We start from the raw sequence: 25,641 nt of genomic DNA, 5'->3' as shown, positions 1-25,641 counted from the left end.
ACAAGGGGCAGTGGTTTGAAGCTGGAGCAGGGGAGATTTAGGTTGGATAGCAGGAGGATGTTCTGCACAATGAAGGTGGTGAAATCCTGGAACTTGTTGCCCTGGAATGCATTTTGAGGCCTCATTCCTGGAGACATTCAAGACCAGACTTGATGTGGCCTTGGGCAGCCTGCCCTAGTTGGAGGTGCCCCTACTGCCTGCAGGGGGGTGGCCACGATGACATTTGAGAGTCCCTTCCAACCCAATTCAACCTGTGAATCTCAACAGGGACGAGGCAGAGCAGCAACTCTCTCCCTGCAACCTGACAGAGGCAGAGTCTCAGTCTGCAAGGTAAAAACCAGGAGCAGGGGCTGGTCACTGAAGCATTCTGTCAACCCTAAGGCAAGGCTGACAGTGCAAGTCAGCAGACAGCTGCTCATGGGGCAGACAGGATTGACTGAAGAGATTTCACACAATCTCTTCAGATTCCATCTGCATATGGAACCTTTCAAACCACTTCATCACCCCTCTCTAAACAAGCTGCATCCTACCAGAGCTGGTCCAAGCTGCCTTGCTGCTCCAGCAGCTGTTTTTATGTGCCATGAGTGCTATCTGTGTTTGCAGTAGCTGAGCATCTCAGCAAGTCTTGTTTGGTTTTGGTTTTTTTTCCTTCCAGCTGGTTTAATTCAGGATCAACTGCAGCACATTCCCTGACTTGGGACAGTCTTAAGCAAAACAAAAAGGGGTTGGAAAAACAAAAGCTGTAGAGGCCAAAAGAACAGAGTACAACCTAGTCAGCAAATGCACTGCATTCCTACACCCAGATAAGCACAGCCTCACCAACATGGTGGAGCTTTGGCACAGCCTTAAAAAGACTTCAGCTTTTGAGGAAGATGGGAGGAGGAAGGAGAGAGTGAAAGAATAAGAGAGACAGACAGACAACCAGCCTGGTCTACAGACTCAGTCATCAGAGATTCATAGAGTGGTTTGGGTTGGAAGGGACCTTGAAGATCATCTAGTTCCAACCCCCCTGCCATGGGCAGGGACACTAAACACTGGAACAGGTTGTTCAAAAGCCTCATCCAACCTGGCCTTGAACATCTGCAGGGAGGTTGTGTTCCCTTCTTCACCTCTGGAACACAAAAGAGCTTTCAGAGGTGGGAGGAAGGCAAGAGAAGGTTAAACATGGTAGGAGACAGCAAGATGCTCCCTCAAGGCTGTGCCTTCGTGTAGCAAGGAAAACACAAGGCTAAAACTTCATTTTGAGCACCATCCCCAAGTCACAGACAGCCCAGACAAATCTCTCCCATTTACAAAAAGCAATCTGTGGACTGCTAAGGAGAAGGTATTTTATAGACTGGCTTGCAGCTCAGGTCTGAAAACCAAAGCTGCCTTGCAGCAAGTCAAGAACACTGTGAAAGACACTAATTAAATCTTTCACCAGTTTAATGCTTATCAAATTTTAGGGCAGTGTCACTAAAACCAGCTTACTCTTCAGCTGGAGGTGCTTGGGGGAGGATTATTTCTCTAAGAGATGACTCCTTATAAATCCAGAGATCTTGCTTTCATCCTCCTTCCCATTAGGAGTTCTCAGCATAATCCCCTGGGTTTGGTTGCTTCTCAAACCTGAATTTCCACATCTAGAAGGAGATGGCTTCTTTTTGCCAGGATGTGTCCACCCCAGGTTTCATCTGTCAAGGGCTTTATGATAGTTTAGGGGAGGATATTACCCACAGGAGGAGAGCATCCACAGTATCCATGCAGCCCTGCAGGCTTGCTGTGTTCTCCTCCCTCAAACCACCTTCTGACCTCAGGCAGAGATTCATGGAATGGTTTGGATTGGAAGGCACCTTAAAGATCATCCAGTTCCAACCCTCCTGCCATAGGCAGGGACACCTCCCACTGGAAGAGGTTGCTCAAGGCCTTATCCAAGCTGGATTTGAACACCTCCAGGGAGGTTGTGGAGCACAGAAGCACCCAATGTGATCTTTGATCACATTGGGTGCTTCTGTGCTCCACAACCTCCCTGGGCAACCTGTGCCAGTGTCTCACCACTCTCATTCTAAAGAATTTCTTCCTGATCTCCAGTGTAAACCTACCCCCCTCAAGCTTCAACCCATTGCCCCTCCACCTATCACCACAAGCCCTTGCACAAAGTCCTTCCCCAGCTTTCTTGTAGCCCCTATCAGGTTGTGGATATAAATGCTGAAAAGTGGCTCCCCTTAGGGTGCTTCTTGAATCAGCCCCTCCAAGTCTGCACAAGCTTCCTTACAAAGCAAGTCTTATCCAGTGAAAAGAGACTCAATCAGCTGAGACTAAGCTCCCTACTAAGCACACAGAGAGTGCAGCACAGTGCCAGGCACAACTGGCAGGTCAAAAGGCAGAAGGTAAACACGCTAAGCAGGCTGCCCCATTCAAGTGGGTGGGTGGATTCTGGAAAGCACCATGAAATCCATCATGGTTTATCTCATCCTCTTTCCCCAGTTCAAAGTGAGGACATGGGATACAGCTGCAAGGAGCAGGGCCTCTTTGGAACAGCAAAGTTTAAATATAGTCAGTGAAAAGAGAATAGAGACCTCTTGCCAAGACCCAAGCAGGAAGCCTGAGCACACTGAGCAGTTCGATCTCCAAGGCAACAAAATATTAAAGCTCCACAAAAATAGGATCAGAGCATTAAACCCCAATGTCTTTGTGCTGCTCACATACAATAGCCTTCAGGTTTCTGTGGCAGTTGCAGAGAGAATGGGGATTTCTTTTTCATGCCAGGCACCATTATTCCACCACAGCTGTTATCGAGCTGTCGATATGCTCCAGGAAAGCAGAGTTCCATCTTGTGGAGACAAAAATGGAGTGGAAATGGCAACCTGATAGGAGAGAGGCTTTGTAAACTGAGCCAAGAGACAATTCTTGGCTCCTCCCACAACACCTCCCAGCACAGACTCACCCAGGCACTTGTAGGGCACCACAATGTGAGTGTGGTCCTTGCACTGTTTCTTGCCCCTCTTGCACCAGCTGTCGATGCTGACAGGTTGATTGGCTTCCACCACGTTTGTGATCTGCAGGTCTGGATACATCTGTTGAAGAAGACACAGAGGGAGGTTTCTCTCCAGAAAGGATAAAGTGGCTCCTAACCAGAAGCAGCAAGGCCACCTCCCCACACAACCACCAAACTCCACTTTGCACATGGACACAGGGATTCAGAGAATGGGTTGGAAGAGACCTGCAAGATCAGCCAGTTCCAGTCCCCCAGTCATGGGCAGGGACACTCCAACTAGCCCAGGTTGCTCAAGGCCTCATCCAACCTGGCCTGAAACACCTCCAGCCATGGGACCTCAACCACCTCCCTGGGCAACCCATTCCAGCCTCTCACCACTCTCCTGCTCAACAACTTCCTCCTCACCTCCAGCCTCACTCTCCCCACCTCCAGCTTTGCTCCATTCCCCCCACTCCTGCCACTCCCTCACAGCCTAAAAAGTCCCTCCCCAGCTTTTTTGTAGCCCCCTTCAGATCCTGGAAGGCCACAAGAAGGTCACCTGGGAGCCTCCTCTGCTCCAGCCTGCACAGCCCCAACTCTTTCAGGCTGTGCTCACAGCAGAGCTGCTGCAGCCTCTCAGCATCCTCCTGGCCCTGCTCTGGACACACTCCAGCATCTCCACAGCCCTCTTGTCCCAGGGGCTCCAGCACTGGATTCAGTACTCCAGGTGGGGTCTCAGCAGAGCAATGCAGAGCAGAGGGGGAGAATCCCCTCCCTGGCCCTGCTGGCCACACTGCTCCTGCTGCAGCCCAGGCTCTGCTTGGCTCTCTGGGCTGCCAGTGCACACTTTGTATTGACCCTCTCGTCCACCAGCACCCCCAAGTCCCTCTCCTCAGGATTCTCTTCTCATCTTCCCTGTCTGGTGCAGTCATCAACAAACAGGGTTCAGTACCATCTTCAGCCTCTCCTTGTCACTTGTGAAGCTATTATTCACCTACCTTCTCAAGTTTCCTCAGGCCTGCTCCATTTCTGATGCATTAATATGATCCTCATGTCCTGTTCCAGCTCTCAAGTCCAGACACCGACTTAAATTTAGGCTTCCACTATGTGAAGCAAAAGTAGCTCCAGTTCTATCAGCCTTGGAAGATAGCTCTTCAAAATGTTCCAGCCCAGCCATGGTGTGCTCTATCACTTTCCCATTTAAACAGACATTCCTCGTGGTAATTGATGTGCCTGTCACCTCAGAGGGCCAATTAAAGACTGCAGCTCTTGGCCTTGATGAGTGCCTATCTGGAGCGTGCCGCAAGGAGCTGTTGTTTACTGTGAGACATAAGGAGTCTAAAAGCACTGGGGAGTGAAAAGACTTCTCTCATTTTTTGGCTGAACACCTCACCAAGAGCAACTCAGCCACGTCCTACTCACAATAGGTGCCAGGTTGCATTTGGCACAGCGTGGAGCAGATGCTGATAAGCCAGCTCAGAGAAGAACATCTGGAGATGCCTCTGCAAACACAGGCAGCAATCTGACTCCCAGACCAAAGGACCTTCTGTGGCAGTGTGATCTAAAGCAGAGGTAGCTCCTAAATCCCTCTGCAGTGTCCTCCCTGCTCTTCTTGGGCAGTAACTCAGCAAGACAGCTCAGGGATGTGAGCTACTCAGACAGAAGCCACTCTCCTGTGGGGTTAATTTGCTGCTGACCGGCTAAATGGGCATCCAATTCCTTAGCAGGAGAGAACAGTGAGCATCACGCAGCAAAACTCACCTCCTGGCAGTACTGCAGGATCTCCTCCTTTCTTCCAAAGCAGCTCTTGGTCCCAGAAGTGTCAGGTTCCCATTTGCCAGTCTGGATATTCACATGCATATTTAGCTTCCCACAGAACATGGCAATCTGAGGCTCTGCCACTGCAAACCCTGTCCCAGCATTGGCTGCGAGTGCCTGCAGAGACAAACCAAAACAAAGCACTTGGATTGCATGACCTGACTGAAGGCAGAGCAGCCCCAGAAACCCTCTGGCATCTTCTCACAGAGCTTCTGCTTAATCCAGGAACCAGTGGAGTCTTGCTAATGTCTTTCCTAAGTTAGTGTAAGTAATTGTTTAACACTGGTGAGCCCACTCCAGGTTTTCACCAGCAAGGTGCTTGCTTTTCCAGACTGGTCTTACAGAATCATGGAAGCATTAAAGCTGGAAAAGACCTTTGAGTCCAACCATCAACCCAACACCTCCATGCCCACTAAACCATGTCCCCAAGTGCCAGGTCAGTAGGGATGGTGATTCCACCACCTCCCTGGGCAGCCTGACTGCTCCATCAATGAAGAAACAGCCCCCAAATTCCAACCTAGACCACCCCTGGCAATCAATACTGCAACAACTGCTTACCAAAACCAAACCCAAGAGTAATTCACACCTCAAGGTTGTGTCTACAAAGCCTAACAGGAGCTGTCTGAAAAACTTCAGCCAAGAATTGAAGATAAACAACTGTTAACTTATCTCAGAATGTTAGGGGTTGGAAGGGACCTTGAATGGAAGTCTTTAAGGTCAGGCTGGATGTGGCTCTGTGCAATCTGATCGAGCTGGGAGTGTCTCTGCCCATGGCAGGGCAGCTGGAACTAGATGGTCCTTGAGGTCCCTTCCAACCCTGAGGACAATTCTGTGACAGCTTCTGGCAGAAACACCTCTGTGAGGCTCCCCACAAAGCAGCTCATAAAAGAACTGCTTCCCACTGCAAGAATCCTGCCCAGACTTCAAAGCCATTTGTTTCTCCCCAACTCTTCAACTGCTTGGGATAGAAACACCTCAGCTGCTTGCCCCAACAGACAAATGAAGATGACTTCTGCTGAATCAGAAGAACAGAGCTGTGCAAGCAGCTCCTCAAAGCCTGCTGTGCAATGCTCTCCTAGGGGCATTTGTGCTGCCTGGCTTCTGATGCATGTCCTGTGCACTTCCCACCCAGCAGACAAAAACCTGACAACCCTGACCCACACTGGGGTCAAACTGCAGACTGATCAATGGCAACAAGGTCAGATTCCTTTTCTGAAAGCTTGCTGGCTGACCAGAAGGAGGGGGAAGAAAAAGGCATCAAATGAAATTGCAGACTTAGTTCTTTCCCTTGAAGAGCCTGAGTGGCTGCTGGGAGGTGAACATCTCCCTGCAGAACTGCTGGCTGCTGGGAGAGAAGAGAAAAGGAAGAGGTATGAGGCAAAAAATCCAGATCAGCTCCTCAATGGAAAGCTCTTTAAGGTGTTTAGAGGAATGAAATCCGTTTCAACTACTTCAGACAAGGCAGATTAGAAGCAGCAAGACACAGAGGCTTCAGGGCACCGCTGCCCCTAAGCTGCTTTGTCCCTGGCAGGCAGCACTACCCTAAGCCCCCAGGTCCTGCCTTCAGATTTAACTTCTCCCTGCCACCTTGTGCCAGGAGAAAAAAGGGAATCCTGGAATGCTCCTTCACAACCCTGTAAACACAGGCACAGAAACTCTGCAAGAAGGCCTTTTTATCTCTCTCCAAACAACCCCCACGTTGGTAGCAACAACCTCTTTGCAGAGCGTGCAAGGCCTGACACGTTAAAGGGAAGGACCCACAGCAGAGCTCTGGTTTATGGCAGCACTGCAGCTGCAGCCAACCGAGCTGAAAACAGCAACACAAAACTGCAAGATCAAATATGCACAAAGCTTTCACCCTGGTAAGAAGGCAACAGCACATCGAAAGAGAATAGAACCATCACAGAACGGCTGAAGTTGGAAGGAACCTCCCAGACCATCCACTCCAACCTCCCTGCCGTGGGGAGGGACACCTCTCCACTAGACTTGGCTGCTCAGAGCCTCATCCAAGTTGGCCTTGAACATCTCCAGGGAGGAGGTATCCACAGTCTCCCTGGGCAGCCCATTCCAGAGTCTCACCACCCTCACACTGAGCTTCTTCCTCAGCTCCAGGCTAACCCTGCTCCCCCTCAAGCTCCAAACCATTCCCCCTTGCCCCATCTCTAGACACCCTCATGAAAAGTCCCTCTGCAGCCTTCCTGCAGGTCCCTTTCAGCTACTGGAAAGCAGCTCTAAGGTCCCCCTGGAGCTTTCTCCAGGCAGCACATCCTCAGCCCACTCAGAGCTGCTCCAGCCCTCAGCCCAGGTGCATGCTCTGAGTGGTTTGGAGCTCACCAACACTGCCAGGGCTTGAAACCTGCTTTCTTCAAAGCAAGCCTCACAAGTATGCAGCAAAATAAGGTAAGGAGAGGTGCAGGCTCCATCCCAGAGGAAACATCCGTAAGTAATCCATTCAAGCCAGCTCTGGCCTGAGCAAAGCTGCTGTTCAAACACATACCAAGCTGCTGAAGTCATGCCCACCCTCTATTTACATGCCAATGCAAGCTCCTGTTTGTTTTTGCTGTCTCTCTGGCCTGACAGCTCAGCACGGTGGTGAAGCTACCACTCCTCCTCCTCCTCAGATTGCTCACATAGTCTGCATATCAGACAAGGGATGTTGCCTTAGCTATGGCCCTAGAGGCTGAACCCCAAACAACACCAACTGCTTGCTTGATTTCATCATTTTTAATGGAATGGAAGAAGTCTTTTCTGGAATTGCACTGCTGAGCAAGGCAGGGAACTCTGTAAGGCACCAGTTCAACCTCTAACCCCTGCAAGGTTACACTTTTGAGTCGTGGGCTTCAATTCTTCAGCACTGCCAACTCAGCTCCAGCCATATCTAGACCCCCTCTGCTCTGCTCCCTAAGGAGGCCACAGCTGGAATCCTGGGTCCAGTCTGCAGCTCCCCAGGTTCAAGAGAGACAGAGAACTACTGGAGAGGGTCCAGCTGAGGCTACAAAGATGCTGAAGGGCCTGGGGCATCTCTGTGAGGAAAGGCTGAGAGCCCTGGGGCTGTTGAGCCTGGAGAAGAGCAGCCCCACAGGGGACTTGGGCAATGCTCAGCAAGAGCTAAAGGGCTACTGGGGGGCAAGAGGATGGGGCCAGGCTCTCCTCAGTGGTGCCTACCAGCAAGACAAGGGGCAGCAGACACAAACTGAAGGCTCCACCTGAACATAAGGAACAAATTCCTTACTTTGAGGGTGCTGAGCCCTGGAGCAGGCTGCCCAGAGAGGTTGTGGAGTCTGCTTCTCAGGAGAGCTTCCAAACCCACCTGCAGATTGTGACCCTGGGCAGCTCTGGGTGCCCTTGCTGGAACAGAGGGGTTGGACTGGATGATCTCCAGAGCTCCCTTCCAACACTCACCACGCTGGGGTTCTGTAATGTCATTTGTAGCTCATTCTGTCTGCAAGGACAGGACACAGTGAAGGGCATCTGTACCAGTGGAGCCAACCTCTTCAACACTACTGCTGCAGCAGTGAAGGAAGTTAGCTGCCAGGGTTCTCTGGGCCAAAGCAATTCTCTGTTGCCTCCCACGATTGCCTCTCAAAACCAAAAGCAGATCACTCAGGCTGATGGTGCCTGAGGTTTAGTTTGCATTTGAGCATTTCCATGCAAAAGGCCAGCTGGGGAACAGGGTAAAGCAGCACCAAGCCTGGGATGAAGCCACATCCTTAGTTAAGCTCTTCAGCACTTCAGAGCCTTCACCCACTCCACAGGAATGAACAAACTGACAGCACAATTTCCTTTGGGAGTGTCCCAGCCACAAATGGGAGCAGTCACCTCGCTGGGGAGCAGCTATTGCATCTCTGAGATAAGCAGAGTGACAGCTCAGGAGGGGCAACACACATCATGGAAGAGTTCATCCAGAAACTGAACAGGGCCTGCAAGAAAGCTGGGGAAGGACTTTTGACAAGGGTTGGGAGTGATAGGGATGAGAGGGAATGGATTGAAGCTTGAGGAGGGCAGATTTAGACTGGAGATTAGGAAGAATCAGGTAAGGAGACACTGGACTGACTCGGGTAGGGTCAAAGCAGACACTGGCAGAGGTTGCCCAGGGAGGTTGTGGAGCACAGAATCACCCAATATGATCAAAGATCACATTGGGTGATTCTGTGCTCCACAACCTCCCTGGAGGTGTCCAAGGCCAGGCTGGATGAGGCTCTGAGTGACCTGTTCTAGTGGGAGGTATCCCTGCCTATGGCAGGGGGTTGGATCTGGCTAAGCTTTGAGTGTTCAAGGCTTGATGGAGCCTTGAGCAGCCTGGGATAGTAGGTGGTGTCCATGCCCATGGCAGAGGGGTTTGAGCTAGATGATCTTGAAGCCCCTTTCAACCCAACCCACTCTCTGAACCTCTGATCCAGCTCTGTGCACCCTCAGTGAGCAATATTTTAGTAGCTATTATCCTTGTACTCCAGATCCATAACACCAGAGCAAGATGAACATTCTCTGGGGACAGTCTGGTACACAAACCACTATTCCCCTCCCTGCCACTTGCATTTACAAGATGCTTCACAATAAATTCTCTCTGCCTTTTGGTGTAATTCTGTAATCCAGTTTGCTCTCCAAGACCACAGTACCATTTGATTCCATGAAGACATAAATCTCTGGCCAGTTAATGTCAGTTAAATTCCTCACCCTGTCATGCAGTGCCTGATTTACAGCCCCCAAACACTGGAATTCAAGCCTCTAAATCTTCTTCCTCCCTGATGGAAGTGTCTCTGCCCAAGAATGCAGCCTTTTGTGCACTGCTGGTCTCTGCAGCTTGTGACAGGGGGTTTGATCAGTGAGCTCTATCCATCCAAGAGTCCTGGACTCAATGCCTTAAAGAGAGCTGTGCCTTTCCTTGCTGCAAGTCATCTGCCACCTCAAAGGAGGAATGGAAGATTAGAGAGCTTATAGACACCACAAATCATCACAGGATGGCTTAGAGTGGAAGGGAGCTCAGAGATTTGCCATTGGAATGGGCTGCCCAGGGAGGTGGTGGAGTGGCTGTCCCTGGAGGTGTTGCAGCCAAGCCTGGCTGGGGCACTTAGTGCCATGGTCTGGTTGCTTGGCCAGGGCTGGGGGATAGGTTGGACTGGATGAGCTTGGAGCTCTCTTCCTATCTGGCTGATTCTGTGACTCTATGAGATCACCAACTGCCCTGCCATGGCCAGGGATGCCTCCCAACTGGACTCAGATGCTCAAAGCTCCATCCAGCCTGGCCTTGAACACCTCCAGCCATGGGGCCTCAATCACCTCCCTGGGCAACCCATTCCAGCCTCTCACCACTCTCATCACCAACAACTTCCTCCTCACCTCCAGCCTCACTCTCCCCACCTCCAGCTTTGCTCCATTCCCCCCACTCCTGCCACTCCCTCACAGCCTCAAAAGTCCCTCCCCAGCTTTTTTGTAGCCCCCTTCAGATCCTGGAAGGCCACAAGAAGGTCACACCTGGGAGTCTCCTCTGCTGCAGCCTGCACAGCCCCAACTCTTTCAGTCTGTGCTCACAGCAGAGCTGCTGCAGCCTCTCAGCATCCTCCTGGCCCTGCTCTGGACACTCTCCAGCATCTCCAGATCCATCTTGTCCCAGGGCCTCCAGAACTGGATGCAGTACTCCAGGTGGGGTCTCAGCAGAGCAGAGCAGAGGGGGAGAATCCCCTCCCTGGCCCTGCTGGCCACACTTCTGCTGTTGCAGCCCAGGCTCTGCTTGGCTCTCTGGGCTGCAAGTGCACACTGCTGGCTCCTTTTGAGCTTCTCCTCCAGCAGCACCCCCAAGTCCCTCTCCTCAGGGCTGCTCTCCAGCCTGGCACTGCCCAGCCTGGATTTGTGCTTGGCATTGCCTCGACCCAGCTGCAGGACCTTGGTCTTGTTGACCCTCCTGAGGTTGGTTTGTGCCCACCTCTGCAGCCTGCCCAGGTCCCTTTGGCTGGTCAAACATTACAGTAAGCTGATCAGATTAGCCAGAATATGAGTCTTTATATCCAGCTAAACCATGATGGATGAGAGCTTGGCAGGGAACTCTTTGACTCTCTCTTTGCTTTATGCCAAAGAGAATATTGCTTTTAAGGAAGAAAAAACCCCAAGCCAAGAGGAATATACCTTAAAGAGCACCAGAGCTTGGTGCAAACACATCAGCTACTGAGCACGTTCACTGCCTGTTGCACAAGCACTGTGACAGATGCTGGCTGCAGAAGGGCTTGCAAGCCTTGAGAAATAGAGCAAAATTCATCCTGCCTCTGCTTTCCTCTGCTGTAATACCCAAGGCAGCCCTGGCTGGATGGGAACCACACAGATTGAGCTGGTTTAAAACTGAACCTTCGGCCCCTGGAATTTAGAAGCTGCTGAAAGCAAAACAAGAGCAAAGCTCTGATGGTGAATTGCATGGGCTTGGTGGGCAGAGAACACAGATGAATAGCTGCTGAGGGCATTTGCTGCCTCAGAAGAAAACAGAAGAGCATTTTGCAAGACGAGCTGCAGGTCAGCTCAGGTTCCCTGCTCAGAAAGTCTTCCACAACTGTTCGCTGCTACACCGACACGGAAGCACCAGGCAGGACTCGGACCCCTCACTTGTGCTGCTTGATTGCAGCTCCTCACAGCTAAGAGTGTTCATTAAAGTCAGAAGGCACAAGCCTGGGGGACATCAGCACAGCCCCTAGCCACAGTTCCCACCTCTGCTGAAAGAAAAAAGCAAGAAGCCAACGTTTCATAGAATCAAGCAGGTTGGCAGAGAGCTCCAAGCTCAGCCAGCCCAACCTAGCACCCAGCCCTGCCCAACCAACCAGACCATGGCACTAAGTGCCCCAGCCAGGCTTGGCTGCAACACCTCCAGGCACACAGACTCCACCACCTCCCTGGGCAGACCATTCCAATGCCAATCACTCTCTCTGACAACAACTTCCTAACAACACCCAGCCTCAACCTGCCCTGGCACAGCTCCAGGCTGTGTCCCCTTGTTCTGTCCCTGGCTGCCTGGCAGCAGAGCCCAACCCCAGCTGGCTACAGCCTCCCTGCAGGCAGCTGCAGACAGCAATGAGCTCTGCCCTGAGCCTCCTCTGGAATTAAAACACTCCCCCAGACATTTCCTATCTGGAGCACACCACTACAGCTCCTCCCATGCCAGTGCAACATCCACAGCTCTGAAGGATACAAACTGAACCCTTTTAAGATCACTCAGGAATTCTAACAGCTCCTTTGATATAAAAGTGAGCCTCGTTACCTTATCAGCCTTCCTGTGAGCATAACCCTCCACGGCTGCTGCTCTCAAACGCCTCACCGTTGGAACTTCTCACCCCTGGCTGCTTTCCTTGGCTGAAAAACTGCCACTAGGTGTATTTGTGCAGGGACCTGATTGCTCCACAGCCCAGCTGCAGCCTTGTGTCTGCAGAGCTGATCTCCAGGGAGCGTTTCTCCTCCCATAAGGAGAGGCCAGACCTTGGCAAAACGCAGACCAAGAAGAGATGCTGCAGTCACAAACTCTACCTCTGCCATCTGATGGTGCAGCTCTTGGAAGGAGAACAGTTGGGCTGGCACTGTAGAGATGAATCTTCCTGGGTCTTGATGTGCCATGCAGCCCTTAAACCTGATGTTCACTGTCATCAGTCTCAGTGAGGACTGATTTATGGCCAGTTAGCATCCAAGAAACCAACACTTCCCATTCAAAAGTGAGGGAAGCTGGCAGAGAGCCTTGACACCCAAGAACCCCTGTAGAGAATGCTCAGAATCATAGAATCAGGTTGGAAGAGAGCTCCAAGCTCAGCCAGCCCAACCTAGCATCCAGCCCTGCCCAACCAACCAGACCATGGCACTAAGTGCCCCAGCCAGGCTTGGCTGCAACACCTCCAGCCACAGCCACTCCACCACCTCCCTGGGCAGCCCATTCCAATGCCAATCACTCTCTCTGACAACAACTTCCTCCTCACAGCCAGCCTCAACCTGCCCTGGCACAGCTTCAGGCTGTGTCCCCTTCTTCTGGTGCTGCCTGGCAGCAGAGCCCAACCCCACCTGGCTACAGCCTCCCTTCAGGGAGCTGCAGGCAGCAATGAGCTCTGCCCTGAGCCTCCTCTGCTGCAGGCTGCACCCCCCCAGCTCCCTCAGCCTCTCCTCTCAGGGCTGTGCTCCAGGCCCCTCCCCAGCTCTGGCGCCCTCCTGTGGACACCTTCCAGTACTGCAACATCTCTCTGCAATGGAGGAGCCCAGAACTGGACACAGCACTCCAGAGGTGGCCTGAGCAGTGCTGAGCACAGGGGCAGAAGAACCTCCCTTGTCCTGCTGCCCACACTGCTCCTGAGCCAGCCCAGGATGCCATTGGCTCTGCTGCCCACCTGGGCACTGCTGCCTCCTCTTCAGCTCCTCTCTCCCAGCACCCCCAGCTCCCTCTCTGCCTGGCTGCTCTCAGCCACTCAGTCCCCAGCCTGTAGTGCTGCCTGGGGTTGTTGTGGCCAAAGTGCAGAACCTGCCCTTGGCCTTGTTCAATCTCCCCTGCTTTTAGGTCTGGAACTGTTAAACCTGAGCAGAGCTGGCAAGTTGTGTCTCAGGCTTTGTTTTCTCTTCCTGCTTTTATTCAGCAGATAGGTGGCTAATGAATGCCTGACACAGCAGGCAGTAAATCCACAGCCCAGCAGCTCATCCTTGCTTTATTGCTTTAGTTTTTTTGTACCTTGTGGTATTTTTGTTTGTAAATTGCTGATAATTACAATAATGCACATGGGCAGGGGGCCAAGGCAGGAAGAATTATTGTCTGCAGGCAGATCTGGTGTGAGCTGATAATACCAGCCTGGGTTTGCTTCTGAATTTAAATGGCAGAAATCTCAGCAAAGCACTCTTTGGCTTACTTTTAACTTGCTGGAAGGGGAGGAGTCCTCATCTGCTTGTCCTTTAGTGACTTCTGGGGGAAGAGAATCCTCAACTAGCCAAAAAAAAAAACCACAACGACTCAACCAAACTCAACTCAAAACCAAAATGCAGGAGCTGCAGTGCCAGCTTGGGTGGAGTTTGTGTTTAGATGCTTATGGTTCAACAAGCAGCCTGCAACACTGGGAAGTTCACAGGCTCACAGGATGTTAGGGCTTGGAAAGGACCCAAGGAGATCATCCAGTCCAACCCCCCTGCCAGAGCAGGACAATGCTATCTAACACAGATCACACAGGAACACATCCAGACAGGCCTTGAAAGGCTCCAGAGAAGGAGACTCCACAACCTCTCTGGGCAGCCTGTGCCAGGGCTCTGGGACCCTTCCAGGCAAGAAGTTCCTCCTTGTGCTGAGGCAGAACCTCTTTGGCTGCAGCTTCCACCCATTGCTCCTTCCTCTTCCTGTCTACAGGGCAGAAAGGGAAATGTCCAACCACCTGTGACTCACAGGCTGCCTCCTTGCCCTTGCAATCCGTGTTAATGAGGCAGCAGATTATTCCCCTAACCCTCCCCCTGCAGTTTATCATGCTCCATAAACCAAGCCTGCATGAGTCATTGGGCAGCTAATCTGCCTGTCAGACATCTGCACTCAGGAGATGCCACTTCCAGATAGGGAGAGCAGCACTGCAGGCAGTGCGTGGGGCATGGCTGGTCTCAGGGAGCAGCAAAGCCTTGATTCAGCACACTCCTGGCTTCCTGAAGTCGTTTGTGTAACACAGGCTGCCTTTGGCAGCCTCTTTTCTACCCTCCAAGAGACAGAGTTCAGGACAACTCAGTTGGAACATGCCCTGAACAAATGTTACTGGACTCAGGAGTGTCCTTCAAAAACCAGACTGATGAGCCCCAAGCTTGCAAAACTGAAGCTTGTGTGCAGTGCCTGGGACTGGAACAGGCTACCACAAAAACCACCCTGGAGTAAGGGGGAGAGAAGAGGTAGGAAGGAGGAAAAAGGTAGGCTGCCTTTACTAAGCCTTCTGCAGTGGACAGGCAGGTCCAGCTGAGCTTAACCAGCCAGGTCCATAGAAGCATTGAATAGAATCATTTAGGTCCCTTCCAACCTAAATCATTCTAAGATCATCCAGTTCCAACCCCCTGCCACAGGCAGGGACATCTCTCACTAGAACAGATCCTTGTGGAAGGCAGCCTGGCTGGTCCAGCTAAGCTTAACAAACCAGGTCCAGCTAAGCTTAACCAGCCAAGCCCATAGAATAGAGTCTTAGAATGGTTTAGGTTGGAAGTGACCTCAAAGCTCATCCAGCTCCAACCCCCTGCCATAGGCAGGGACATCTCTCACTAGAACAGATCCTTGTGGGAGGCAGCCTGGCTGGTCCAGCTAAGCTTAACAAACCAGGTCTAGCTAAGCTTAACCAGCCAAGCCCATAGAGTCTTAGAATGGTTTAGGTTAGAAGTGACCTCAAAGCTCATCCAGCTCCAACCCCCTGCCATAGGCAGGGACATCTCTCACTAGAACAGGTGCATGGGGAAGGCAGCCTGGCTGGTCCAGCTAAGCTTAACAAACCAGGTCCAGCTAAGCTTCAGCAGCCAGGCTGCCTTCCCCAAGGACACAGGGAACACTTTCCATGCTGCAGATCAGGCTCCTGCCTTCCCCTTTTCAGCAAAACCTCAGCTATTTAAAGCACCTTTTTTAATGGAGCGATTCTAAGTCACATTCCAGCACAGGCAGCCAGACCTATTTATTACTGGGCTAAACAAAGGCACAAAGTCAAGTGACTTGCCTAAGGTCACCTGCCCGTGGGCTCAGCCCCTCAGGGCTCCAACCTGTGCCGCTGCCCTGCCTCGCACCGCAAGGCTGATCACTGCTTCCCCACATGAACCACCTGAGCATCTGAAGCACAGAGCCTCAGCATCATAGAATCATGCAGGTTGGAAGAGACCTCCAAGATCATCCAGCCCAACCTAGCACCCAGCCCTATCCAGTCAACTAGACCATGGCACTAAGTGCCTCATCCAGTCTCTTCTTGAAGACCTCCAGAGATGATGCCTCCACCACCTCCCTGGGCAGCCCATTCCAATGCCAATCACTCTCTCTGACAACAACTTCCTCCTAACATCCAGCATGGCTTGAGGCTGTGTCCCCTTGTTCTGTTGCTGGGTGCCTGGCAGCAGAGCCCAACCCCACCTGGCTACAGCCTCCCTGCAGGCAGCTGCAGACAGCAATGAGCTCTGCCCTGAGCCTCCTCTGCTGCAGGCTGCACCCCCCCAGCTCCCTCAGCCTCTCCTCATAGGCTTTGTGTCCAGGCCCTTCACCAGCTTTGTTGCCCTTCTCTCAACACCTTCCAGCACCTCAACATCTCTCTTGAATTGAGGGGCCCAGAACTGGACGCAGTATTCAAGGTGTGGCCTGAGCAGTGCTGAGTACAGAGGCAGAATAACCTCCCTTGTCCTGCTGACCACACTCTTCCTGATGCAGCCCAGGATGCCATTGGCTCTCTTGGCCACTTGGGCACACTGCTGGCTCATCTTCAGCCTACTATCTATCAGCACCCCCACGTCCCTTTCCTCCTGGCTGCTTTCCAGCCACTCAGTCCTCAGCCTGTAGTGCTGCTTGGGGTTGTTGTGGCCAAAGTGCAGAACCCTGCTCTTGGCCTTGTTAAATGGATGTTCTGTTGGCCAGCCAGCAAGTGAGAGAACTTCAGTCCAAACTCATGTTTCCATGGACACTGAAGATCTGAGTGAAGGGAAAAGCCACAGGGGTAATTTTGGCTTCCTGGACAATTGGAGGGGAGATGCAAAACACAGGGCAGGAAAGCAGCCATGATTTAGTAGTCTTTCACTCTGCTAAGGAAAAACATCTGAGCCTCATTCCAGATCTAACCTTCATAACTGAGCTGCCTGATAAATCACAAATGGCTGAGGTTGGATCTCACAGGTCATCTACTGCACCCCCCTGCCACGGGCAGGGACACCTCTCAACTCGACTTGGTTGCCCAAGACCCCATCCAGCTTGTCCTTGAAGGTCCCCAGGGAGGGGGCATGCACAGCCTCCCCAGGCAACCTGTTCCAGAGTGTCACCATCCTTGTACTGAAGAACTCCTTCCTAAGATCCAGTCTAAACCTACTCCCTCAGCTTCAACCTCTCCCCCTTGCCTTGTCTCCAAACACCCTCATGAAAAGTCCCTCTGCAGCCTTCCCTTTGGCTCCTTTCAGGCATTGGAAGGCAGCTCTAAGGTGCCCCTGGAGTCTCCTCTTCTTCATCTCCCTCAACCTATCCTCATAGCAGAGCTGCTCCAGCCCTCAGATCACCTTTGTGGCCTCCTCTGGACTCTCTTCAGCAGCTCTGTCTCCTCCTTCTGCTGTGGACACCAGAACTGGAGGCAGTATTTGAGGTGGGGTCTCAGCAGAGCAGAGCAAAGGAGCAGCATCACCTCTCCTGCCCTGCTGGCCACGCTCCTGGTTAACATGAACTGCTCCCAGCAGGAAGGCTTCACTGCCAAGAGCACACACATGGGACACTACCATAAAATGCTGTAGCTAACTCCACCACAGAGATCAGTAACAACTCCATTTTTAAGGCACTTCAGCTACCTATGAGTCAGTGAGCATCACCACGGCCATGGTGCAGTAGAGGCCCTGGTAATGGTTGGCACTGATGATCCAAAAGGTCTTTTCCAACCACAGCCATTCCATTACCAGGATACAGAGATCCCACAGCACACATTGACAGACATTTCATCACTTCACAGTATCACAGTATCAACAAGGTTGGAAGAGACCTCACAGATCATCAAAGCAATTTGTTTGACAGCAAAACCAACTTCTGACCTAAACCACCCCCACCCAGACAGCTCACCCACTTGCTTTCCAAGTGGACAAGAGTGGCAGAAAGCAGAGCTGGAGAAATATTTATTAACATGAGGCAGGCACACACCAAAAAAAAAAAAAAAATCAAACCTGTAGCATTGATTCAAACTGATTTAGCATTCCAGAGGGGTACAAAACTCTCACTGGTAGCTTCACACAAAAGCCTGCAGTGCAGAGACCGCTGTAGGAACCTGTGGTTACTGCCTAACCATGCATCTAACCACTCCAGTGACCCCCAGTTCAAATCCCAGATGCTGGTTTTAATCTGACAAACATGAAACCAAAAGCAAGCAAGAAATCCAAAGGGCACATTTTAACAGCAGCAAGAATCTGAAGTGGCCAGGGGGGGGAAAAAATACCAGGAGAAAAATGCAAGATAAAGGGAAGGTAACTCGTGGGAATGCAGCTTGCAATGCAGCTGGCTCTCAAGAGGTCAAGTCCCTCTCCCTTTTGAGGTTCACAGGGTCACAGAATGGTCTGGGTTAGAATGGACCTTAAAGATCATCCAGTTCCACACACACCCCCACAGGCAAGGACAGCTCCCACCAGCCCCATTTGCTCCAAGCCTTGCACACCTCCAAGGAGGAGGCATCCACGACCTCCCTGGGAGCAGTCTGTTCCAGGGCTAGGTTGGGCTGGATAAGCTTGAAGGTCTCTTCCAACCTGCTTGCTTCTATGATCTGTGACATTTTGCTGCTCCAGGATTCTCCACCTTGCAAGTTCATTCAGCTACAGCAAATGTGTTTTTTTCTTATTATGTTTATTCAACATAAACTCAGCCCAAGAAAGATTCGTTGGCAGTTAGCTGCTCTTTAGCAGAGGGCTCCTACCACTGCTGGCTTAAAAAGAAATCAACACAAGAAAATTAACTGAGCAAAACCACCTCAAATCCTCACCAGAAAGAAGTCTTTCAGCTGCCTAAGTGCAGCTATTTTCAAGGCCAGTAACACAGCAATAAAACCCATGCAAGGCTGCTGCCAGTTTCCTTCTCCCGAGCTGGAGGTGAGCAAGCAAGAGCAGGATAAGGAACAACAAGCACCACCTGACTGAAGCAGCAAAGAGGCTGAAGTGTGGGAAGGTGGTTTGGAGCAACACTTCCTCCTGCCAAGAATCAGAGGGCAAAAGCCACCCTTGTTTATTCTGAAGCTTGTCACCCGACAGCCAAACGTCTCAGAGAAGAATCCCAGCACTAATAACAGAAGTGAGGTTTAACTCTCACCATTTGCTCCCTTCTTCCTAAGCAGAGGATAAAAGGAGGACGTGAGAAGGAACTTCTTGACTTTGAGGATGGCAGAGCCCTGGAGCAGGCTGCCCAGAGAGGTTGTGGAGTCTCCATCTCTGAAGACTTTCGAGGTGCACCTGGATGTGTCCCTGGGTGATCTGCTCCAGGTGATCCTGCCTTGGCAGGGGGGTTGGACTCCATCTCCAGAGGTCCCTTCCAAGCCCTACCACTCTGTGATTCCAGCAACTGCCTGGAGCTCTACCACCCAGACTTAGCAACCTGACACAAGAGAGGTCAAATGACAAAATGCCTTTTGAAGTACCTCTAAAGTTTTGTCGCCGCCAGGGTCAGAGGAAGCGAGGGAAGGACCTCAGTAACAGCTTAATGGCTTTCCATTCTTTACCCTATAAAAGCCATCCTCAGCTAATTTAGTAGCATTTTATTTCTGAAGCATTAATTTATCAGCTGGAGGTTTAACAGTCACAGCATCCTAGCAGAGCTGGGCCAGCCTTCCAGAACTCTAATGGATGTATTAAGCAGCTCCTCTAAGGGAAGCTACAGCCTCCACTGAGAAGAACTGACTGATGCCATTAGAAAATGATGTGGTAATTTATAGCACAGGCTAAAGCTGGCCAGGCTGAGGTCTCCTTTTGCTGATCCAGAAAGCAAAACTGGTCCCATAGAAGCTAGCCTAGAGCCTCAAATAAAGTGTGACCAGCAGGAGGAGGGAGGTGATTCTGCCCCTCTGTTTCGTTCTCCTGAGAGCCCACCTGGAGCACAGCATCCAGGCCTGCTGCCCTCATGCCTGCTTCCTTCAGCATTTTCTGGAAGGTTTCAAGGAGGGAGGGGGTGGGAAGCTGGGCTTCCTTCTTTCCTGTTGACTTAGCTGAACTACTAAGGTTAGATTGGTGGAAGGGTCACAGAATGGCTTGGGTGGGAAGAGACCTTTCATCGTTATCTAGTCCAAGCCCCCTGCAGTCAGCCCCAACTAGAGCAGGTTGCTCAGAGCCCCAAACAACCTGACCTGGAATGGTCCCAGGAATGGAGGATCTACCACCTCTCTGGACCACCTATCCCGGGGTCTTACTACTCTTCAAAGAATCACAAAATCATTAAGGCTGGAAGTCCTCTGAGAGCATCCAGTCCAAGCACCAACCCAACACCACCATGGCCACTAAGCCATGTCCCACAGTGCCACATCCACTTCTTGAACACCTCCAGGGATGGGGACTCCACCACCTTCCTGGGCAGCCTGTGCCAATCCCTGACCACTCTTGCAGCAAAGAAATTGTTCCTTGTGCCTAACCTAAACCTCCTCTGGTACAACTTGAGGCCATTTCCTCTCATCCTATCTTCCTCCTCTCCAATCCGAACCTCCCTCTTTTAGCTCAAACCAACACCCCTTGTCCTGTCTCAACAGGCCCTGCTCAGAAGCCTGTCCCCAGGCTTTCTGACCAGCTCCTTTAAGCAGGGTGGGTGAAAGCTCACCAGAAGGTCTCCCTGGAGCCTTCTCAGACTGAACAAACCCAAGCCCCAGTGCTCTGGAGAAGCTCTGCCACAGCTGCACATCCCAACGGCCAGCTCCTCTGATGAGCTTTAAGCAGTGTGACACTTCCCTAAGAGCTTGGAAGCACAAAGCCATCAGGAGCTGAAAGCTTTATTACCACCCTGGAAGCACAAACTGCCTGCTCTGCAGCAGCCTGTGAGATTGCTGCCAGGGAAAGGGCAGGCAGAACAGCTTCAGACAATCGAGTTAGGCTTTAGAGAGGCCACATACATCAACACCTCCCAGCACCTCACCACCAATTCTTCTTCAAGGTTGCTGAAAGGTACTATTAATGTCTTTAAAACCACTTCCCCAGGCTGTCCATCTTCACACAGTAAAACTGGGTTGGGTTTTTTTTTCCTCCCTCTTGCTCTCCAGCTGCAGGTACAGCAGAGAAAACCTTGCAAGATCCCAGAATGGGCTGGGTTGGAAGGCATCCCCAAAGGCCATCCAGTCCAACACCCATGCAGTCAGCAGGGACATCCTCACTGGATCAGGTTGCTCAGAGCTCTGTCGAGCCTCACCTAGAATATCTCCAGGTATGGGGCCCAAACCACCACCCTGGGCAACCTGTTGCAGCATTCCACCACCCTCAGAACTTGTTCCCAACATCCAGTCTGAATCTCCTCTCATTTCAAACCATTGCTCCTCATCCTCTCACTGCAGGCTTGCAAACAGTCCCTCTGCAGCCTTCTTGTAGCCCCCTTCAAGTACTGGAAGGCTGTTCTGAAGTCTCCCTGGAGCCTTCTCTTCTCCAAGCTGAACACCTCCAGCTCCCTCAGCCATAGCAGAGCTGCTCCAACCCCCTGACCATTTTCATGGCCCTCCTCTGGACCTGCTCCATCCTTCCTCTACTGAAGGCTCCAGAGCTGGACGCAGCGCTCCAGGCGAGCAGAGTGGCAGAATCCCCTCCCTGGGATCTGCTGGCCAAGCATTTGTGATGCAACCCAGGCTGCTGCTGGCCTCACTGTCTGCTCATGTGTGATGGCAAATAATTCCTTATCCTCTTGTTTGGAAAAGGCTATCAGACAGGGCAAGAGGGTGAGTGTTTACTTCTTCCCTAAGAACATTTTTGCCTGTTCAAATGCTCTCCTGCACGGTGACACACACTTGAGCTGCAAATAAACAAGTGGGGAGCCATCACACACAAGTTCCCCTTTCCTTGACCCTACAAGCAGCAGGGAGAGCAGTGGCAACACTGACTTAACATTTAAATCCCATCACTGGGCTGGGGACTGGGGCAGGGAGGGATTGATTTGTGTATTGATGCAATAAGCCACTCATCATTTTCCTAGCCATAGGCTCAGTAGTTCCAATACAGCTTTCTCAAAGTCAAAGGATGAAAATGTTGCACAAAGTTCAAACCTCGGGGAGAAGTGGGTTTGTTTTTCACTAGTTAACTCCAGACATAGCCCACTGAGGCTAATCTCATCCTCAAATCCTCATTCTGGACATCTGAAACAAATTAAGTCATCCAGAGCCCCAAACAAGCTCCTTAACACACTATGTCTTAATTATCTTTGAGGCTGCCTCTCCCTGCAGAGTCCCCAGTTAGCCTACACAGCAGTGAACCAGGGAATTTGTGCTGAGGCTAAGAACATTCAAAAGACCCTGAGAATTTTGGTACAGAATCCTAGAATGGTCTGGGTTGAGATGGGACCTCCAAAGGTCATCTGGTCCTGCAGTAAGCAGGAGCATCCTCAAGTGGATCAGGCTGCCCAGAGGTCTCTGATTGTTAACAGCAGTTTGAGGAGCAGAATAGGTTAGGTAAGTGGCACAGGATGAACTCAGGAGTGTCTAGGCTGGGTGGCAATTCTAATGCCTGGACAGCAAAGGCTACCCAGCTGCACAGCTCCATTAGGAGCTGGCTGCACTTCTACACTCTAGCAATAAGAGATGCAAAGATTGGCCCAGAGAGGTGGCAGTAATAGGAGCAGTCCTTTTGCTTTGGGGCCACTCCTTGCTCCCTGAGTTAACTCTGTCATTCCAGCACATATTGCCAAGGCTTGAGGCAGAGTGGCTGGAAAGCTGCCTGGTGGGAAAGGCCCTGGGGGTGCTGACTGACTGAGGGTGAAAATCAGGCAATGTGGGGTCCAAGCAGCCAAGGCCATCAGCATCTTGCCTTGTTTCAGCAATATGGCCAGCAGGAGCAGGGAAAGGATTGTCCTCCTCTTCTCAGCACTGGATTCAGTTTTGAGCCTCTCACTCCAAGAAGGATATTGAGGGGCTGGAGGAGATGCAGAGAAGAGCAACAAAGCTGGGGAAGGGTCTGGAACACAGGGCTGGTGAGGAGCAGCTGAGGGAACTGGAGGTGTTCAGCCTGGAGGCTGAGGACAGACCTCACTTCTCTCTACAGCTACCTGAAAGGAGGCTGCAGTGAGGTGGGGGTCAGTCTCTTCTCCTTCTATCAGGTAATAGGAGACAAAATGGCCTGAAATTGTGCCAGGGGAGGGTTGGTCTGGAGATTAGGAACTATTCCTTTGCTGCAAGAGTGGTCAGGCATTGGAGCAGGCTGCCCAGGGAGGTGGTAGAACCACTTTCAATGGAGGCATTCACATAGCACTTGGGGCCATGGTTTGATGGTCATGGTGGTGTTGGGCTTATGGCTGGACTCTACCTTAGAGGGCTTTTCCAAGCCAAACAGTTTGGTGATTCTCTGATGGCAAGTGTCACACAGTAGCCAGGGCGCTGCAGAGAGGACCAACTACCCCTTCACAGACAGCAGAGGGAACAAAAGCAAGAGAATGAGTCTGCCCAACAACCAGCTGAGCATTTCCATAGGCAAACTCAGCCCCAGCTTCATCTTCCTGCAAGAGGAGCCTCTGAAGTCTGGCTCCAGCTAGAGACGTTCCCATCTTGATGCATTCCAACAGGCTGCACCACTCCAGCATGCTCAGTCTGGCTCTAAGCTGATGTGATAGTTCACAAGGCATGTGGTGTGTTTTGCAGCTTAATGACTATTTTGATCCTCTTCCTCAGTGGGAAAAAAAACCCACACCATCCTGGATGCAGTGGAGACAACATATTGTTAGGTAGATGTTGCTCAAGGATGTGTTTGATGAGATACTGCAAAGCACAGAAGTCATTCCAAGGCAAATGTGGCCAAACAAAAAGCTCTGTGCTTTGCTTGGATCAGGAGTAGTTAATGCTAGCTGCTAGGAACAGTGAGTAGCTACCAGCCCCCTGTCAGAGAATAGAATTGCAGAATCAAGCAGGTTGGAAGAGAGCTCCAAGCTCAGCCAGCCCAACCTAGCACCCAGCCCTGCCCAACCAACCAGACCATGGCACTAAGTGCCCCAGCCAGGCTTGGCTGCAACACCTCCAGGCACTGCCACTCCACCACCTCCCTGGGCAGCCCATTCCAATGCCAATCACTCTCTCTGCCAACAACTTCCTCCTAACCTCCAGCCTGAACCTGCCCTGGCACAACCTGAGGCTGTGTCCCCTTGCTCTGTTGCTGCTTGCCTGGGAGAGGAGGCAGCTCCGAGGCAGGTCAGTGGGATCCTCTTGAACTAATTAAGTGGCAATGCACCTCCGAGTCAGCAGCAGGGGAACTGGTGCTGCACGCTGAGCTCCAAACAGCTGGGCACATTAAACCCATCTCAGGCAGTTAACTCAGCTGCCAGCTGTGCTGAGATGTTTGTTATGCCCTGGGTTCTGTGCTCAAGATCAAGCTAATAATCACAGACTGTTAAATAAAGCAACAGAGCAGTGCAGAGGAATGAGATCAGCCACTTGGACGAGAGGGAGCAGCACAGGCTCTCCTGGCTCCTGCTCTTCTAAAGCACAGGTGAAGCCTGCAGGCCAAAGTCTTCTTCACAACATCCTTCTCTGGAGCAGCTCTTTGCCTAAGAAGAAAATATAGCACCAGGCACCTCAGACCAGCAAAGCTCTTGCAATGCACCAGCACCTGGTACAAGAGGACTACAATGAAGCATTCCAGTCAGTGGCCTGCAGTGAAAGAGAGAATTAACATGCCAGAGATGGCCTGTGGAAAACCTCCCATAGGCTTCTGCTTGCAAAAAGGTTCTTCTCAGCAGGCTAATTCCCATGAGAAGCAAGTTGCAAAAGCTTGCCCCAGGTAATTGAGTGCAACAGATCCATCCAGACCCAGGAATTTCAGCCTCGACTTGAAAATGTCTTTTGTCTGTAGTGTGGCTTTGGCATTTAAGGAGAGCTGAGAGCCTTCCTGCCATCCTAACAGCCCTGCTGCATGAGGAACCCAGCTCTGCCTCTCCAGCCTACTCACAGGCATGTTGCTGCTTGAAGGACCTGGGGGAGGAGGAGATAGAAGGATTTCAAGGTGGGCAGCCTGATCCAGTTGGAGGTGTCCCTGCTGACTGCAGGGAGGCTTGGGCAAGATGACTTTGAGGGTCCCTTCCAACCTGATGCAATCTGAATCTGTTCAGCCTGGAGAAGAGAAGGCTCCAGGGAGACCTTAGGGAAGCCTTCCAGTACCTGAAAGGGCTACAGGAAAGCTGGGGAGGGACTTCTGACAAAGGCTTGGAGTGACAGGACAAGGGACAATGGACTGAAGCTTGAGTAGGGCAGACTGAAGACTGGAGATGAGGAAGCAATTCTTTACAGAGAGGGTGGGGAGACACTGGAACGAGTTGCCCAGAGGGGTCATGGATATCCCCTTCCTGGAGGCGTTCATGAGCAGCTTGAACGAGGCTTTGAGCAACCTGGGCTGGTGGGAGGTGTCCCTGCCCATGGCAGGTTGGAACTGGATGGTCTTAAAGGTCCCTTCCAACCCAAACCATCTCATATATCTTTATGCCCTGCACACGCAATGAGAATAGAGATAAAACCAAAACCATAAGCACACAGGCTGAAGGTGAGGGAAGAGAGCAAGTCCCAAGCTGTGTTTCAGAGCACAGAGCCAGCTCTGGACCTCCCATCCAGGCTGCTCTCTGGCAGCCCATCCATCTCCTGCCTCTCCTGGTGGGAAACTGCTTCCAAGGCAGCAGCTGCTGCCCTAAAGAGAACGTCCACATGCTGAGCAGCTTCGGTGCAGAGCAAGCACTGATGCAATTTGGCCAAGACAGCATTCATCAGGAGTGACAGACACAGCCACACAGCTTTGTTTCCTCTGCTGTGAAAGCCTCCAGTGAGTCTGCCTCGCTGGGAACAGAGCAGGGCAGCAAGGCTGGGGAGGGGCCTGGAGCACAGCCCTGTGAGGAGAGGCTGAGGGAGCTGGGGGGGGTGCAGCCTGGAGGAGAGGAGGCTCAGGGCAGAGCTCATTGCTGCCTGCAGCTGCCTGCAGGGAGGCTGTGGCCAGGTGGGGTTGGGCTCTCCAGTAGGAGGGTGGTGAGACTCTGGAACAGGCTGCCCAGGGAGGCTGTGGCTGCC

General features: G+C 51.8%; 1 protein-coding gene across 4 annotated transcripts in view; it reads right to left on the bottom strand.

Annotated features, from left to right (window-relative positions):
- APLP2 (amyloid beta precursor like protein 2) overlaps nucleotides 1-25,641 on the bottom strand; it is a 62,953-nt gene that overhangs the window by 29,107 nt on the left and 8,205 nt on the right. For all 4 annotated transcript variants that reach the window (XM_064173353.1, XM_064173355.1, XM_064173356.1 and 1 more), the window contains exons 2-3: nucleotides 4,715-4,888; nucleotides 2,924-3,053 (exon numbers count right to left, since the gene is read on the bottom strand). In XM_064173353.1, the coding sequence (XP_064029423.1) occupies nucleotides 2,924-3,053; nucleotides 4,715-4,888 (304 nt within the window). The remainder of the gene's footprint in view (nucleotides 1-2,923; nucleotides 3,054-4,714; nucleotides 4,889-25,641) is intronic.

This window comes from Pogoniulus pusillus, chromosome 38 (genome assembly GCF_015220805.1).
Source record: "Pogoniulus pusillus isolate bPogPus1 chromosome 38, bPogPus1.pri, whole genome shotgun sequence".
Lineage (NCBI taxonomy): Eukaryota > Metazoa > Chordata > Aves > Piciformes > Lybiidae > Pogoniulus > Pogoniulus pusillus.
Note: the sequence above shows the minus strand (reverse complement) of the source record. Positions and strands in the feature narration are given on the sequence as shown.